This window comes from Panthera leo, chromosome A2, assembly GCF_018350215.1.
Source record: "Panthera leo isolate Ple1 chromosome A2, P.leo_Ple1_pat1.1, whole genome shotgun sequence".
NCBI classification, from domain to species: domain Eukaryota; kingdom Metazoa; phylum Chordata; class Mammalia; order Carnivora; family Felidae; genus Panthera; species Panthera leo.
Window position 1 is genome coordinate 49076325 of NC_056680.1, and position 17452 is coordinate 49093776.

At 38.9% G+C, this 17452-nt stretch overlaps 1 protein-coding gene across 1 annotated transcript in view; it reads left to right on the forward strand.

Annotated features, from left to right (window-relative positions):
• GRM7 (glutamate metabotropic receptor 7) overlaps positions 1-17452 on the forward strand; it is a 735854-nt gene that overhangs the window by 574603 nt on the left and 143799 nt on the right. The window contains exon 10 of the mRNA XM_042930029.1: positions 469-1367. Coding sequence (XP_042785963.1) covers positions 469-1367 — 899 coding nt within the window. The remainder of the gene's footprint in view (positions 1-468; positions 1368-17452) is intronic.

Below are 17452 nucleotides of genomic sequence, written 5' to 3' on the forward strand. Positions count from 1 at the left end.
TTTATTATTATTATTTCTTTATTTTGAGAGACAGAAAGAACACGAGCCGGCAAAGGGCAGAGAGAGAGAGGGAGAGATAATCCCAGGCAGGCTCCATACTGATTTGGGGCTTGATCCACGAACTGTGAGATCATGACCTGAGCAGAAATCAAGAGTCTGGATGCTTAACCGACTGAGCCACCCAGGTGCCCCAACCACAGGGAAATCTTAAAATCAGGCATGTTTGGCATACTCCATAGTAGCAAAAAGTAAGGATGCTGTGGTGGAATAGTTGGGGTCAAATCTTGGTCTTAGTTCAAACTAACTGTAGGGAGGTGGGTAGTTCTTTAGCCTTGCCAAGTCTCAAATGCTGCTTCTATCGTTGTTGTTTCCTTCTCTCCCTTTTCTCTTAACTAATCTGCCAGTTACACCTTCTCATTTCTTATGCTGCAGATAGAGGACATGCAGTGGGGTAAAGGAGTCCGGGAGATCCCCCCTCAGTGTGCACACTGCCATGCAAGCCTGGGCAAAGAAAGAAGACTCAGAAGGGAACTCCGTGCTGCTGGACCTGTGAGCCTTGTGATGGCTACCAGTACCAGTTTGATGAGATGACATGCCAACATTGCCCCTACGACCAGAGGCCCAATGAAAACCGAACCGGCTGCCAGGATATCCCCATCATCAAATTAGAGTGGCATTCCCCCTGGGCCGTCATCCCTGTCTTCCTAGCAATGTTGGGGATCATTGCCACCATCTTTGTCATGGCCACTTTCATCCGCTACAATGACACGCCCATTGTCCGGGCATCTGGGCGGGAACTGAGCTACGTTCTGTTGACTGGCATCTTTCTTTGCTACATTATCACTTTCCTGATGATAGCCAAACCTGATGTGGCCGTGTGTTCTTTCCGGAGAGTTTTCTTGGGCTTGGGTATGTGCATCAGTTATGCAGCCCTCTTGACAAAAACCAATCGGATTTATCGCATATTTGAGCAGGGCAAGAAATCAGTGACAGCTCCCAGACTCATAAGCCCAACATCACAGCTGGCAATCACTTCCAGTTTAATATCAGTTCAGCTTCTAGGAGTTTTCATTTGGTTTGGTGTTGACCCACCCAACATCATCATAGACTATGATGAACATAAGACAATGAACCCTGAGCAGGCCAGGGGAGTTCTCAAATGTGACATTACAGATCTCCAAATCATTTGCTCCTTGGGATATAGCATTCTTCTCATGGTCACATGTACTGTGTATGCCATCAAGACTCGGGGTGTCCCAGAGAATTTTAATGAAGCCAAACCCATTGGATTCACTATGTACACGACATGTATAGTGTGGCTTGCCTTCATTCCCATTTTTTTTGGCACTGCTCAGTCAGCGGAAAAGGTAAGTGAAAATGCACACCACACCACACATTCAAAATATGTCTGTTTTTGTAAATATTGAAACCAAATTGATTGTATAAAGCAAGAAGTTTTATATCCTGAATTACTAGGCTTCAGTGCTACAGGAATCTAAAATCTGCAGGGAACTGTGCCACATTCATTTCACTGGAAACCAACAAGAGGTAGCTTTTTCAAGTTAATTTGTGATGGAATTATTCAGTGTAGCAAGAGCTCATCCAGTATAAAATCATGCAGTCTGTCCAAATGAAATCTTCCTATTCATTCATTACCCACCCTCTCTTCTTACACATATATTTCCTTGGGATAGGAGAAAAAGGCCACAATGCTTCACTGGGATGAAGATGGTCATTACTAGCTCTCTCTCAGTCTTGTTAGTGACTGTCTAGGTTTTCACCGTGGATTGGATCTAGTTTGTGAGCAACACAACATACTAGAAGTTCCATTTGCATATTATATATATATATATATATATATATATATATATATATATATACACACACACATATATATATTTCATACATATTCATCCACCATATATTTATGTGTGTGTGTATATATATACATGCATGTACATATATACATGCCTACATATATGCACACACACACACACACACACATATACACACATATATATAGTGGATGAAAATAGGAGAGTTTTGGTTATCATTGTATCCTGGGCTCCCTAAAGCTATATATACATCTGTCACATCAAGTGATTCAGAGTGATAGGAGAGACTCAACTTTCTAGCCATGGGAGGGACAGTATGTAGTACAGCAGGTGTCATCAAACTGTGGAAACTCAAAGTTGGCAAAATTAGTGGACCCTAATATGTTGGTCCTAGATATGGTTAGTGTGCATTCTCCCCCCCCCACCCATATAGTTATACAGTTTTATGAGTCTGTAAGTTAGGCAGCCCTAATGTGTTGATTCTTAAAGCAATTAATATATGTCTAGCTGTAGGTTCAACAGGCATGCAATTAGGCACTGCTAAAGCCTTGATTCTACATGAGATTCCTACACATCTTTTATACTCACCTGGATTTGGTTTTGTGTGTATGCAAATCGGGCAGTTCTAATATGGTGATCTTAATAAGATGTGCTGTCCTTCATTCCTTAAAGTCAGCTCTGGCATGGCGGTACAGCTAAAGCCAGAACCAAGACCTAGAGCACTAACTGGAACACTGTATAAGAGAGGGCATGCATATAGCTTGATTAGAAGTGAAAATGTAGGGAGTGTAGCCTGATTCTGTGTTACTTTGTAGGAGTCTCTGAAGCATTCAAGGACTTAGTGCCCTAAATGAGGAAAACAAGGATTGAAGTAGGAATCTCTACAAATTCACAAATCTGTGCCTCTAGGAATTCACTGAATCTGAATTTTTCATTATTACTTCTCTTCTCATATAATCCTGTAAATTATTAATGACCTTTGACTGGTGTTCCAATGGAGAAGATGTCTCTTATCTAAATTGTGTGATTCAGAAGCCATCAGTTTGGACTGTGTGGGGTTTGGGGTTTTTTGTTTGTTTATTTGTTTTTAATGAGTATCTCATAAAACCACAGAGAATTCTGAAACCAAGGACAGTGAATGGTTCCAGATATGGTTTTAGTCATGAATGTCTTAGAGGAAGTTCTAAAATACATGCTCAACAAGCATAGTATGTTTCCAACAGTATGTTTCAAATTCATAATGCATGTTTACTGTCTGTGAAACCAACTTGAATTGCATTTTATTGCTTCTATCTATCCCTGGGCCAAGGGAATAGTAAAATATGAGTTAGGGTAGTGAAACGCAATAGAGAGAAAAAGGAAAAGAATTTCCCAAATGTATGCTAGTAAGTTGATAACCATTGAACTTTTTATGGGAAATGATGTGTATTATCAAAGCCTGTGAAGATAATAATTATTTTTTATTAAAACAAACACAAATCCCTATGTAACAGGCTAAAAACATTAAATCCTTTTCTTATAAATTTATTGTTGGGGAATATAAAAGGCAGGAGTACCTGCAGTTTTATAGATAGTCCCTGTTGTAATGATATTTGACAATTCAAGTCTCTACCCTTTAATTTGTCATTTCTAGCCCTTTCTGGTCATGACTGTGAATCCTTTCTGTAAGATCACGGGTATAGTCGACTCATTTAAATACCTGAAAGTGATATAGGGCTTCAGGAATTGAATTCACTGGTTCCAGTTGTTCTGTAAGACTTTGAGCTGGTTGAACTGAACTACAGCAATAAGTAGGCTGTCTTTAAGCAGTGTGCTTTGTATCCTAGAGTTTTGAAGACATGTATGTTTTTCTTTGTATACTCTCAATGGTTTGTGATATCTTACATGGTTGATTGGCACAATTAAAGGTACTAAATTGCCAAATGGGAACAGTGAATTTTATATGGAAATTCACACATCTTAAAGATAGGCATATGGCTAGAGAAGCATGAGTGATAAATTTAAAATATTTTTTGTACATGAAACCATGGAATTTAAATTGTGGAAGGCGGCAAATTGACAAATGCAACAGAGATCACAGAAAAAGGCATCACTGCCAAGCTAAAAATATTCAGAATCACAGCCCTTCCATTTCTGTTTAGATTGAAGAGTCTAAGTGTTTAAGTGAAAGAATTCCATTGTAACAAAAATAAAGGATTAGGCAGTGATTTCAGTAATAACTATTTACTGTTTTAGGAAATTGAAATCATTTTGATTATGATAAGGATATCTTTGTGAAGTTTCTCATCAGTTGAGTTCATTAGCACAGCACAAAGTATGAGAAATGTTTATTTTCTCGTGAAATATCAACCCTCAGTATATTTTTGCTTTTGTGAAGAAGGATGCAGGAGATTACACTTATCTTGTTTTATTGTTGCTAACCCTGTGATTATGAGGATCATGCAACAAGGTTAGGCATGATGAAGGAGGTAAACTTGAGCCATAAGAGAATGATCCCTGGTTTTAGGAATTTCTATTTAGGTCACTGAGATGATTCAAGGAAACACTGGAAATAATAGAGTTATAGAAATGTGGGAACTAGCTGGTCTAGTCAAGTGTGGTAATGTCCCATTGCTATATACTGGCAATGGCTACTGGAGGACTAGATTGTTTGCCATGAAAAAAAAGTCTTTGTTTATGGCTTATCTATCTTTTTTGCATGCCTCCTGGAAAAGAGCTTGGTTCATACAGGGAGAATACAATCTACCCTGCCAAAATAAGAGAAACCCTGTAGAAGTTAGGTTTATCCAAATCTTTTTAACCAGTTGTCAGGAGAGCTTTCTAGGTAAGCCAGTGTTTTTTTTTTTGTTTGTTTTGTTTTTTTTTTGTTTTTTGTTTTGTCGGTTTTTTTTTTTTTTTTTTTTACACATGGATGAGGAGAAAACCTTTACACCACTTGGCTCTGCAAAGGCAAAGTAGACCTTGATATAAATGGAGTGGAGTCAGAGGGTCTCAGAGGTCTTCCCCTCTGTGCATATGTATTTGTTTGGGTAGCAAGGTGGGGAGAGGAAGAGAAGGAAAAGCATTGAGGCATTTTATGTTCAGGGAAGAATGCTGGAAAAAGAGCAGTGGCTGAAAGGAAGGAGTCTATCTTCTGTAATGCGGCCCACAGGCCATTCTTCATATATCAGAACAGAATCGCAAAGATTATAGCACTTAAGTAATAAGATTCTTTGGTTTTCACTGAAGCATTATTCCACGAGGTGACAGAAGAGGGCTACTGCTAGTAATCTCTGAACCAACTCAGGATCCTTAATTCCATGGTTCTTAAAATTGTGTGTATGATAATCCCCATTGGAACTTGCCTTTAAAAATATTCCCAACTGGTTCAATAGGGCAGTGGGATGGGCATAGAACTCTAGACTTCTTAACAAGCATGCTGGAAGTATGTCAGCACAAACCAAGCATGCTTCTGAAAACTACCTGAACATTTTCTTCCTAATCCACCGAACATGTCATATAAATATTTCCTGATCTCTATTTTTAGAGCCTTTAAGAATAAATTAATTCTCATCTCAAGCAACTGGGAGGTCCAGAGATCAAGGAACCAGGAGATCAGAAAGACATTATTCAGAGTCAGAGACAAAGTTTAGACTCAGGAGGTCTGAATGAAGTGTTAACTCGTAGGCTTTGGCTAGAGAGCTTAAAAGTCAGGACCAAGATATTGACCCTGCAACCAGAGATAGCAAAGAGACAGGCAGAAAGAAATGTCCACGAGTGTTTCTAGAGGATTTAGACATAAGGCAACATTTTGATCTTCCACATGTGACAGAGCCCCAGAATCTGAACACAGAGCGAACTAATCTAGGACTGACATTAAGGATCAGAAATATTTGGCAGGTAGGTAAATATTTTCTAATCTGTGCCCTGGGCAGACAGTGGTAATCAATTATGGCGAGCTTTCTCTAAACCCAGGTGTGGTCTTAAAATCCTTATCAACACAGTCGTTAGGCAGCCACTACCAGTAAGTCAGAACTGGCAGGAATGTGAAATCCATGTGTCATTTCTGATTATTACTGGACACTGACAAATGACCTTTGATATCTCTGCCAACTCAGCTGTTTGTTGTCCTTGTGCAAGAGCCATTGGGTGGCTTTCATTAGAATATATCTGCTTAAATATAAAGAATACTCAGGAAAATGGGAGTGTGCTTGAATTAGTCTTTATCTTGTCTCTGATTATACATCTCTAAGTTTTCAAAGGCCATACAGAAAGGAACAGTCCTAGCTCCCTTTGGGAGTCATAGATTAGTTTATGCCTCTGCCCTATTTGATTTGATTGAGATTTTCTCATGGTCTTTGAGCACTTGCTCCACAATTGTGAAATAACCTACTATGTCCCTAGTATTCTGTGAAGGACTGGGGAGGAGAGGTGAAGAAGGCACCATGTTCTTCAGTCAGGAACTCACAAGCTAGTGATCAACAGAGATGTTCAAACCAACTTTGAATAGTGTGAGGCATGCTACAGTTGTCAGAAGAGGACTGAAGGACAGGCACCCCAGAAACCAGAACTCTACTTCTGATTCATGGAGGAGTGACAAGTGGACTGAAGTTACCAGGCAGAGGAAGCGCTGTGACAATCCAGTGAGAAATTATATCCCATGTAAAAAAGTAGGGAGTGGTGTTTTCAACACTTGATGTGTAGAGAGAAGAGACAGATTGCACTTAAGGCGACTTTGACTCTTGCAAATATGAGGTGTAAGAATAAAATTTAATAAAATCGCATTTTATGGGAAAACTTTAAAACAGTGTGAACCCCAACATTCCATTCTCAAATTAAACTTTTGGCAAGAATCCCATCTTTCAAAGTGATGGACCAAGTTAATTTTAAATACTCTAGCTTGTAAGCTGAAATACCCGCTTTCCCTTCTTAGGGTGAAATATTCCCCTCTGCGTATGTTGAATTATGCAAAGTCTTCTCTCTAATGCAATTCTCCCCTCTCTGATGTTGTGGGCCTGGGCCCTGTGACAGAGATAGTGATGCGGTGAAGAGAAACAAATCCAAATTATGGAGGACTGTGTTTGGATTCTATTTCTATAAGCCATGGAGAGCCAACAAAAGGTTTATGAAGGTGGGAGGAACATTAACATAGGGTATTTTGGAATGTGAATTCCAGGGATCCAGGGACAGTGCTTGAGGATGAGTAAAGGTGAAACTGCTGGTGTTAAGAAAAGTAAGTTAAGTAGCTATTGTAATAGATTGACAAAAGATGGCACTCATTTAAAGAAGGTCTGAGGGAATAGAAAAGATAAAGCAGGTTTGAAAGCTACTTTGAACACTTTGAACCTTAAAAGAGTAAGGGAATATAATATGCCTTACCTTTCCTTTTGTATTATGCTGCTTTGTTACTGGAATAGAGATATGCTTATAGGTACTTTGTTTCTTTTTTGGAATTCGCAAATAGCATTGCCCACTATTCCATGTTTGAGTTTTGTTTTGTTTTGTTTTGTTTTGTTTGTTTGTTTTCTAACAGCAACTAAATAAGGAAAGAAGAAGGACTCCCTCCCATTATTCTGTCCTCTGTATACAGTCATGGCTAACAGTCTGATAACAGCTTCTGGATATGTAAATACACCAGATTCATACACAAATATAGATGTATTTTAAAACAAAAATTCTGACTTTCTTTTCTGGAAGGCTTGGTAGAACCTCCCACCTTGCCTGGAAATACATATTGAGAAAGGTGTCCCAGTGCTTAGCTTCCCTTGAGGCCCTTTGTGCACTCATGCTGTGATGGGCAAGGGGGCCAGTGGTTGAGGTCTTGCTTCTGTTGTTTACTTTTGTCTGTTCAAATTTATAGTAGAAGCGTATGGAACAATCTCCTTTCTGCTTCCTCCTGTGACCCTCATGATAACTGAGCTTCTCTCCAAACAGCCCTCTGAAACCAGCTGTTTGCACGTCTGGTGTTAGTCAGTGGCTTGGGATAGTGCTGTCCTATACTCCCCTCCTGAAGCTAACTTTGGGTGCAGTCACCTAGGATAATGGGAGTCTTCACCATCTTAGTCCCTTCCTTTATCTGGAATAGCTAGTTCAGCAGGTAAATGCAAGATCCGTTGTAAAACTGTACTGAGTGAGACTAACAAGGAAATAACTTACTATATTAAAACAAAGTCCCCACCATTCAAGGTTTAAACAGAGAAGTGCTCAAGAAAGAGAAATTGCTGCTAAAGGGAAAAACTAAGCAAGTCTTGAATCAGTCCCCTGAGAAGTGTACTGGAGAGCCTAGCTTTCCCATGAAAGTGTCTTTTACTGTGAGATCTTAGCCTCCAAGAGACACCAGTCACAAGGATGCAGACCTCACTTTTATAACTAGTAGTGGGATGTTCAGAGAAATCCCTGTTGATTGGCATCTCTCAAGCATCACAGGCTACCTATCATTTTCAGAAACAACTCTTCTTAAAGCATGGGAAATCATAGCAGAACACAGTCTGCTGATGAGCAGTTGGGGGCCTGCCAAATCCAGGTTTGGGGTCCTAAGATACCTATAGTGCAGAGCCTAACACTGGTCTACTTAGTGTTTTGTTCAGGTCCCAGATGCCCTGTGGTCCTAGAAGACAGTTCCTTCATCACCCATCATGCTGTGGTGCTCTGGACCTATTTCATTGTACCTTGTGACTGTGTCATTTAACCTTTGTGGTCCTAGGTTCTTTCATCTGTAGTCATTCCTACTTGTAGATTTATGCAAGAGAAAATGAGAACTTTAAATTGCTTAATACAGTGTTCATAAAACTGATGATAACATGGGCTGGTAAAGATGTGGAATAACTGGAACTCTCATGTGCTGCTAATGGGAATGTAAAAGTTAGTCAATCACTTTGGAAAATAGTTTGGGAGGTTCTTAAAATATTAAGCATACACCTATTGTGCTACGCTAGCTATTCCTCCTATCTCTTTACCCATGTGAAATGAAAGAATATGTCCACACAGATCTGCATATAATTTTTTGTATGTTTAATAGTCAAAAAATTGGAACAACCCAAATGCCCATCAGTAGCTGAATAGATGAACAAGTCATGGTCAGGCGATAAAATGGAATACTACTCTGAAGTAAAAAGCAATAGATTATTGATCTATCCAACATGGATAAGCATGGATAAGTCCCAAATAATTATGCTCAAAGAATACAGGCAAAAAGAGTATGCACTATATAATTACACTTATACCAAAATAGTTTTAACATTGGAATTAATCTTTAGTGAGAGAAAGCAGATCATTTGTTGGCTGGGGATGGGTGGGGCAGCTGAAGAATTACAAAAGAACACAAGGAGCTTTACATATTAATAAAAACTGTTAAAAATCTCCTTGCTAGAAACCCTCTTCTTTTCTCTTCCTCTTTTCTTGAGCCTTACTCATTAAGTGCTTTTATTATACCTAGTGGCCTATTTGCACAGTACTGAAACTATAAATTGCATTGGCAATAAGGCCACAATTGTACAGATGGGTTACAGTAGAAGAGCACTTCAAACACTCTCTAGCACATGGTAAATGCTCAGTAAAGGAGAACTGTATCCTTCCACGCTAGGCTCACCTTAGCAAAAATTTCTTTCTAGGTCAAGGCAGGAGAGTCTGCAGAAGGTAACATAGTCCTGTATTTGGGGAAACTGAAAGTAGAGGAGTTAGTATGAATTAGCAGGATGACAGGATCTAACTCTGACGAGGCAGGTAGAGGTGAAATCTTGAAGGACCCTGCATGCTTGATTTTGTTTATAAGGCAAGCAAGGGAAAGCGGTCATCAATGAATTTTAGGGCAGGGATATGTGTGACATGTTCGATTTATGCTTTCAAAAGATTATTCTTTCCTTATGAGTAAGCATTTGCATGATAGTTGTGATATTGTGATTTATAATAAGAAATGTGTATTTACTCTTTGTTCCATTTCTGGCACAGAGCTTCTACTACCTCTGGAATTTCCAAAGAGATGAAAGCAATAGGGTGTCTTTTTTTATGTTAATGAGGTGACTTTTTGGACCCTACTGAAGGATGGAGTCTGGTTACCAGGAGAGCCAACCATGTGATTAGAGAGTTGGAACTTTCAGTCCCACTTCCTGGCCCCTGGGAAGGACTGGAGGTTGAATGGATTGCCACTGACCAATGATTTAATCAATAATGCCTATGTAATGAAGCCTCCACAAAAACCCAAGAGGACAGGGTTTGGAGAGCCTCCAGGTTGATGAATACTTTAAGATTTGGGGAGAATAGCATGCTCTGAGGGCAGGGAATCTCTGCTCCCTTTTCCAGTACCTATTCACTATGCATTTCTCTCATCAGGCTGTTCCTGAGTTATATCCTTTTATAAAACACACACACACAAACACCAAACAAGCAAACAAAAACACCCAGTAATGTAGTAAGGAAGATATTTTTGCATTCTGTTAGCTACTCTAGCAAATGAATTCAAGCCTAAGGAGAGTGTTGTTGGAACCTCTAATCTATAGCCAAAGGTGGTAAGCACAGGTGACAACATGGACTCGACACGGCATCTGAAGTGGGGGTGGGAAGGTGCCGTCTTGTGGTACTGAGCCCTTAAGCTGTAGAGTCTGATGCAGTCTCCAAGTAGAGAGGGTCAGAATTGGGTAGAATTGTAGGACACCCATCAGGTTTCAAAGCTTTGCTTGGTGGTGAGGGGGAAAAAATCCAGACATGAGAGCTGAATGCACAACCTTAATATGTGAAATTCTACCCTGGGGAGATAGACAGTGGTTACCAGTGATGATTTAAACGGACTTTCCTTATTTTAGGCTTTTATTTATTAATTTTTATTTTTTATTTTTCCTATGTTTAGAGTTTTAGATCCATGATAGTACAGTATACAACTCAAAGGGCAAGCATGACTGAGAACAGTCTCTTAGAGAAAAACATTGGATCAGAGCTACAGACCACTGGTTCTTCCCTTTACTTCCCATTTAGTAAAGGAGCCAAACAAACCTCCCACATCTGGGAGTAATACCTCGGATCTGAAAATTATGATCCTGCTCCCTTCCCTGCTCCAGAAGATGGCTGGTGGGGAGGAAACTTGGAACACTGCATCCAGTCTGTATCCTCTGTCCCCAAGTAGAGAGGTACCCACAGGAGAGACTACACCACAGTAGTAGTTGATTTATATTATTGGTATTGGTAAGAATGGCTTTGAAGAGGATATACTCTGAATACTGTACTGTACTATACACAGTCTTCCTTGTTTTGGCTATCATCAGTGTGTTGCCACCAGTCTAGCTTTTTCCAAGGATAATTAATGGGTCTTTGGCTTTTGAATTGTAAGGAGTTCCTAATGAATAAAGCTGACTGGCAGCTGACTGGCAGTTGGATCTTAGAATCAAGATGCATGCCAACTGCTGTGGAGTTGCACACCCTCAGATGGCCAGGTTTGTTAACCTGTACTTTGGTAGCATTCTACCCAAGTTTAGTGTCACATTTGGCCCTCTAGGTCTGACTGAGTTTGGCCATAAAACCATGGGGAAGTCAGTGCATCAAGAAGTGAGCAACCTCAAATTTTACACAATGATCTAATTACAGACTTCAGAGAGGGCTCATGTGAATTCGTCAACTCTGAAAAAAAGTCACACTTTCCTATTTAGGTCTCATGTACATGGAGTTGTTGGGGAAGAGAAGGGTATACAGTCAACCGAGAAATTACAAGGCAAGGCTGAGAGTGCACTGTATCAAGGAATGTAAAGGACAAATCAATACCACAAAATTAGCAATTCCTTGAGATTCTCAAATATCTCTATATATTCAAAGGAGGAACCTTAGGCACAATGGGTTATCCGTAAAAATCTGTTTGATGGGCAACTGAGTGACTGAAACAAGAAGTCCCATTTTCCTTCTTGTATTGCAGGCTCTCCAATTTCACTTGGAACTTTGATGTGATAGCGCTTTTCTGATTTGTCACTTTCAGGAAGCTGATAATGTTTCCAATGAGGCTTGATTTATATATAAGAAGTCAGTCATTCATACCTGGGAGATTCTGGCTAACAAACCTAAAACCCCAGATCAGTTTGTGATGATTGGGTTTTAGCATCCAAGACTAGATATTTAAGCTAGCTAAATCTTCCAATTCTATACAGTCCATTGTGTTTCTCTGGTAACCTTCCCAGTCCCCTGTCAAATTGACTCGGTTGGAACACCATGGCCAAATGGCATTGTTGATGAGGCAAGGGCTGCTGTCTGCTGCTGGACCAAACACCAGATGAGTAGAGTGTTTCATTTTGACTCAGAAATAAGATAATTATCTCCTGGTTTAATGTTCCAGATTTTTTTCAACTTTTTTTTTTTTTTTTTTTTTTTATTTTTGGGACAGAGAGAGACAGAGCATGAACGGGGGAGGGGCAGAGAGAGAGGGAGACACAGAATCGGAAACAGGCTCCAGGCTCCGAGCCATCAGCCCAGAGCCTGACGCGGGGCTCGAACTCACGGACCGCGAGATCGTGACCTGGCTGAAGTCGGACGCTTAACCGACTGCGCCACCCAGGCGCCCCATGTTCCAGATTTTAAGATGGAGAAGTATCCTGTTCATTTGTTCGTTTTCCTTCCTTCCTTCCTTCCTTCCTTCCTTCCTTCCTTCCTTCCTTCCTTCCTTCCTTCCTTCCTTCTTTTCTTTTATTTTCTCTCTCTCTCCCTCCCTCCCTCCCTCCCTTTTTTAAGAAATTTAACTGAGAGCTAAGGGGCCACATAGATAATTCTAATATGCATAGTGAAATTCATTCTAATTCCTCATTTCTTTTTCCCAGAATCTTTGCTATGTGGACATGGATAAGTGTTTTATCAGACTTTGGCACTTGTGTATAAGTTTCAAAATTGGGATATTACTCAGTGAAATTGTAGTGGGGAACAGGCTCAGAATCTTCAGATTTTCCATTGTTGAAAACATGGCACAAACACTAATAAACAACAAACAGAGGCAAACAGCTGACAGGAAATGAACCAGATACTGTAGGAATGCTTATGGCAGAAGAGACGCACCTTCTGATTCCAGTGTTAGAGCTGTGCGAATGATTGGTGAGTGAGCTCATTAAATTTTAGATCCTAATAAAGAGCTTTGGGAAATGGAAGGAGCTATTGTTTCATTTTGTCATAGAAATCCAGTTTCCCACTACAGCTGTTAGGAAAGGAAAATGTGAGGAAATGATTCCTTAACGGTGATGCTGGCAATCATTCTACCTGACACAAAAGCACTGGTGTCTGTAACAGGTCCTCAGGTGCCTAAAATTGAAAATCGTCTCTCTAACGTGTCTGTGCACTCCCATTCAGCTTTATGTTCCAACTGATCGCTTGGCTTATAATCAACAGTCAATTTTTTGACCCAGTGCTTCCCATTGCACTGGTCTAAAAATACCAGGTTAGTAGATGTACTGAAATAGCAAATATGAAAGATTTTTGTTCCCCATAATAACAGTATCTTTATTTTTATTTTTTTCCAGTGCCTACCACCCCGGAGCTAGAGAGAGAGTTTTCAAATAGTTTATCTTTTAGAATAGCCTTTGTTACTTAGCAATTGATTTTTAATTGCCTGTAACATGCCAGGTCCTGAGACCCCAACAGCTGGGATTTATATCCCTCTTTTTTTTTTTATTTCTATGTATATTGATTGTCCTTATATTTCAATACATATGTACATTGTACTTTTCTAAAATATGTGTGTTTCCATCACCCTCCCAAACAATTCAGGAAATTTAGCATGATTTAACTTCTCTTTGATATGCACCAACGCCTGTCTTACTCATAGTTTTGGCCATTGAGTAAGTATACCAGTTCATATAGTTTGTATTTTTAATATTTTGTTTAAAATTTTTAATTATTTTTATAAGTATCAAAATTATACATATATAAATGTCAATTTTTTTAAAACTTGCAACAAAAATAATAGCATTCATCATCTTTTTTTTTTTCCATTTCCAAATACCCCTCATTAGAGAAAACTATTTCTAATATTTTTCAATGTTTTTTTTGGGGGGGTGGTTTGGATATCCCTCTCTTTAAAAAAATTCTCTAGTGACTTTCCATTTATATTAATAGTGGTAATATTATTATGAATATTAGTATTGCCTCTCTGCCACCACCCAAACTATAGCATCTAAACTCTTAGAAGCTATGAGATTTAGAACAAGGGTCACAAACTGGCTGTCAGGCCAACTCCAACCAGCTGCTTGTTTTCATAAATAAAGTTTTATTGGAACATAGCCACGTTCATTCATTTACATACTGCCAATGGCTGCTTTCGTGCTCCAAGGATAGAGTTCAGCAGTTGTGGCAGAGATCATACGGCCTGCAAAGCAGATAATATTTATAACCTGGACTTGTACCAAAAAAAGTTTGCTGCCTCTGCTTTAGATCATGAGATGCCTTCCTATCTTTCTGACCCTCATTTCCTATGCTTCTCATGCCCACTTATATCCCTTCATCTTGCTGATGTTATGCCAGTCCCTGAACATACTGAGAACATTTTCTTCCCAGGAACTTTACACGGGATGTACCATCTGTCCAGGATTCTGTAACCTAGAACTTTTCTTTCTCATCATTCAGATTTCAGCTTCTAGACTCCTCTGTGAGGGGTCTTTACACTCTTGCATCTCAGGTAACGTTCTCTCCAACCCATTTGTATCCTATTTCTTCCTGTCTTTCATCAGTAACTAGTGTCAGTAATTGTTTTGTTCATGTACTTTTTGCCTGCATGTCCTTATAAATATAAGTACCTTGAGTGTAAGTACTTAGTTTACTCTGGATCAGTAGGGCCCCCAACGGTGACCGGCATATAGCAAGTGCTCAGTAAATCTCAGTGGGTGGGGGATAAATGAATGAATCTATTTTGGAGGAAGATGCAACCCCTGCCTTCAATATAAAACCATCAGAAAGTAGCTTTATAGCAAGAAATGAGAGAGATTGGTCTTCCTGGAGCAGTATGTCTATGAAGACTGCACAGACAAGGCAAATTTTCAAGCATGATCATGCATTCTTAGATAGATAGAGGCTTTCTAAACTGAAGGAACTGATTGGGGAAATTATTTATTAAAACTAATTAATGATTAATATATAAAATATATCCAACCTCAAACCAGTTTTTAGTCTTCAGAATAGTAAAAATGAAAAAAAAAATCCAGTAATACACATGGTGGTGAGGGAAAATGTATATTCTTATTAAATATAAATGGATGATAAAATCTATTTTTTCCTTTCTCTAATTGACATAGATTTGACATATAATATTGTGTAAATTTAAGATACACAACATGTTAATTTGATATGCTTATCTGTTGTAATATGATTGCTATTGTAGCAATAATTAAGATCACTATCATATTACTAAACTGATCAAATCATAAGAAGGGCCCATTTAGTGCTATGTACCAAGAGCTTTTAGAATATGTATAACTTTTGACCTAGTAGTTCTATTTCCAAGAGTTGATGATAAGGAAGATATTGGAAAGGTTTCCAAAGTTGGAGGTATCAGAATGCTAATCAGAATCCAAATGTCTGGCCAAAGAGAAGTGGTTAAATGCACTGTAGATCTTCCATACAATGTACTACTTATGAATGTTAAAAATGATGATGCAAATTATAAAGACTGGAATACCAGTGGTTGAGCATTCTCTGTGCATCAATCCCTAGACTGAATACTTTGTATATATTATCTCATTAAAACTCCACACCAAATTCTAAATAGATGTTAACATCCACCCATTTATTTATGAGAAAACAGAGGCTTACAGAGGTTAAGTGATTCTGGTCCTAGATCTGGGAAAGGAGAAAGAAATTTGCTGATCAAGGCCTTTCTCATATAACTACCATATTCAGGAGTACGGACATTGACAGTAGAAACAGTCATTCCTGTTGCCCTAGAAAAATTACGTGATCTTTTTGTGCCTCAGTTTCCTTTGTTGTAAAATGAGAATGACAGGAATATTTATTTAAAAGATTACCATAAGGATCGATGAGTTAACTAATTGCACACGTGCACATGTATCAGGCACTGTTGTATATGTGGAGGAAGCAGCAGGAAACAAAGGAGATAAATTTCCCAGTTTATACTCCAGTAATCCAGTGGAAGGAAGATAGAATTTAAATAGATGAAAATACAGAGAATATTAAATTATGGCAAATAATATGGAAAACCCAAAGGGAAACACAAGTACCAGGATGGGGGAAATGGTATTTGCAGTTTTGAATTGGTGTTCAGAGAAGTCTCCAATGAGAAGATAAGATTTGGGCAGACATTTAAAGAAGCAAACTATGAGGAGATATAAAAGAAGATTCCACGTAGTGGGCATGGTAAGTGCAAAGGTCCTGAGGCAGAAACATGTCAGGAATATCTGAGAAATAACATGGAGGACAGTATATATAAGAAAGGAGGAACATAGCGCTTGATAGGGATAGGAGAATAGAGAACAAGACACCAGTTCATGTGGAATCAGATTGGTTGGAAAGGAATATTTTAGAGGATTATGTATGGAGGCAAAATTATTTGATTTCAATTTTGAAAGGTTCAAGGTGACATACATTTATTTCATATAAAGTAATCAGAAGAGTGCCTGGTACATGATAGATGTTCAGTAAAGCTTAGGTATTTTTATTTGTGATATTAGCGTCATCATCTATCTTCCAGTTTCAGTATATCCAAAATTTCTTCCGGACTACTATATATTTTAAAAGAATAAGAAAAACTTCATCTTCCTTTATCCTCTTATATGTTCATGTACGTGCCGTTGCCTCATTGCTTGAGAGAAGCCAGTTTGTGCTGGAAAATACAAGGACACTGAATTCTTGCATCAACCCTGTCCTGGCTCTCAGCCTAGGAACAGCTAAACCTGAATAGACTTCAGCAGGCCAGTAACTTCCTTCCTGAGACCAGCCATTAGGGCTTCCATATGTAATTATGCAATAATGCAAATGTAGGATCTAGTAAGACTATGGAAGTCCCTTTAAAATAAGTGTATCTCTCTAGCTCTAATTCAACAATAACACGTTTTGCATTTAAAATACTATTTGATGAGATCAGTGCTTGTGGCAACTGCCCCACAGGATTTCTTCTCTGGTGTTTTTAAAGTACAACTTTTGGAGCCTGGGTAGTTCAGTCCATTAAGCATCCAACTCTTGATTTGGGGTAATGTCATGACCTCTCAGTTCCTGAGATTGGTCCCTGTGTTGAGATTATCTCTGCTAACAGCACAGAGCCTGCTTGGGATTCATTCTCATTCCCTCTCTCCCTCTCTCCCTCTCTCTTTCTCCCCCTCCCCTATTTTTATGCACACGCACTCTCTCAAAATAAATGAATAAACACACACACAAAAGTACAACTTAAACAAGTAGCAGATAGTCAAAGAATGGTCCCAGATTTATAACCTTCTTTTCTTCTGATTTTCTGTGTTTATCCAGGTTGCTGTTTTTGACAGTTTCCAATTTCAAACATTCACTCATCACACAAATATTTATGGAAAGTCTAATATGTGTCAGGTATTTTTCTAGGTGTTGGGGATGGAACAGTGAGAATAAGACAAATTCTTGATCTCAGGGAGATTCTATTTTGCTGGAAAAGTGAGATAGTATTCAAATAACTAGATAATGACAGGAAGAAATGGGGGAAATAA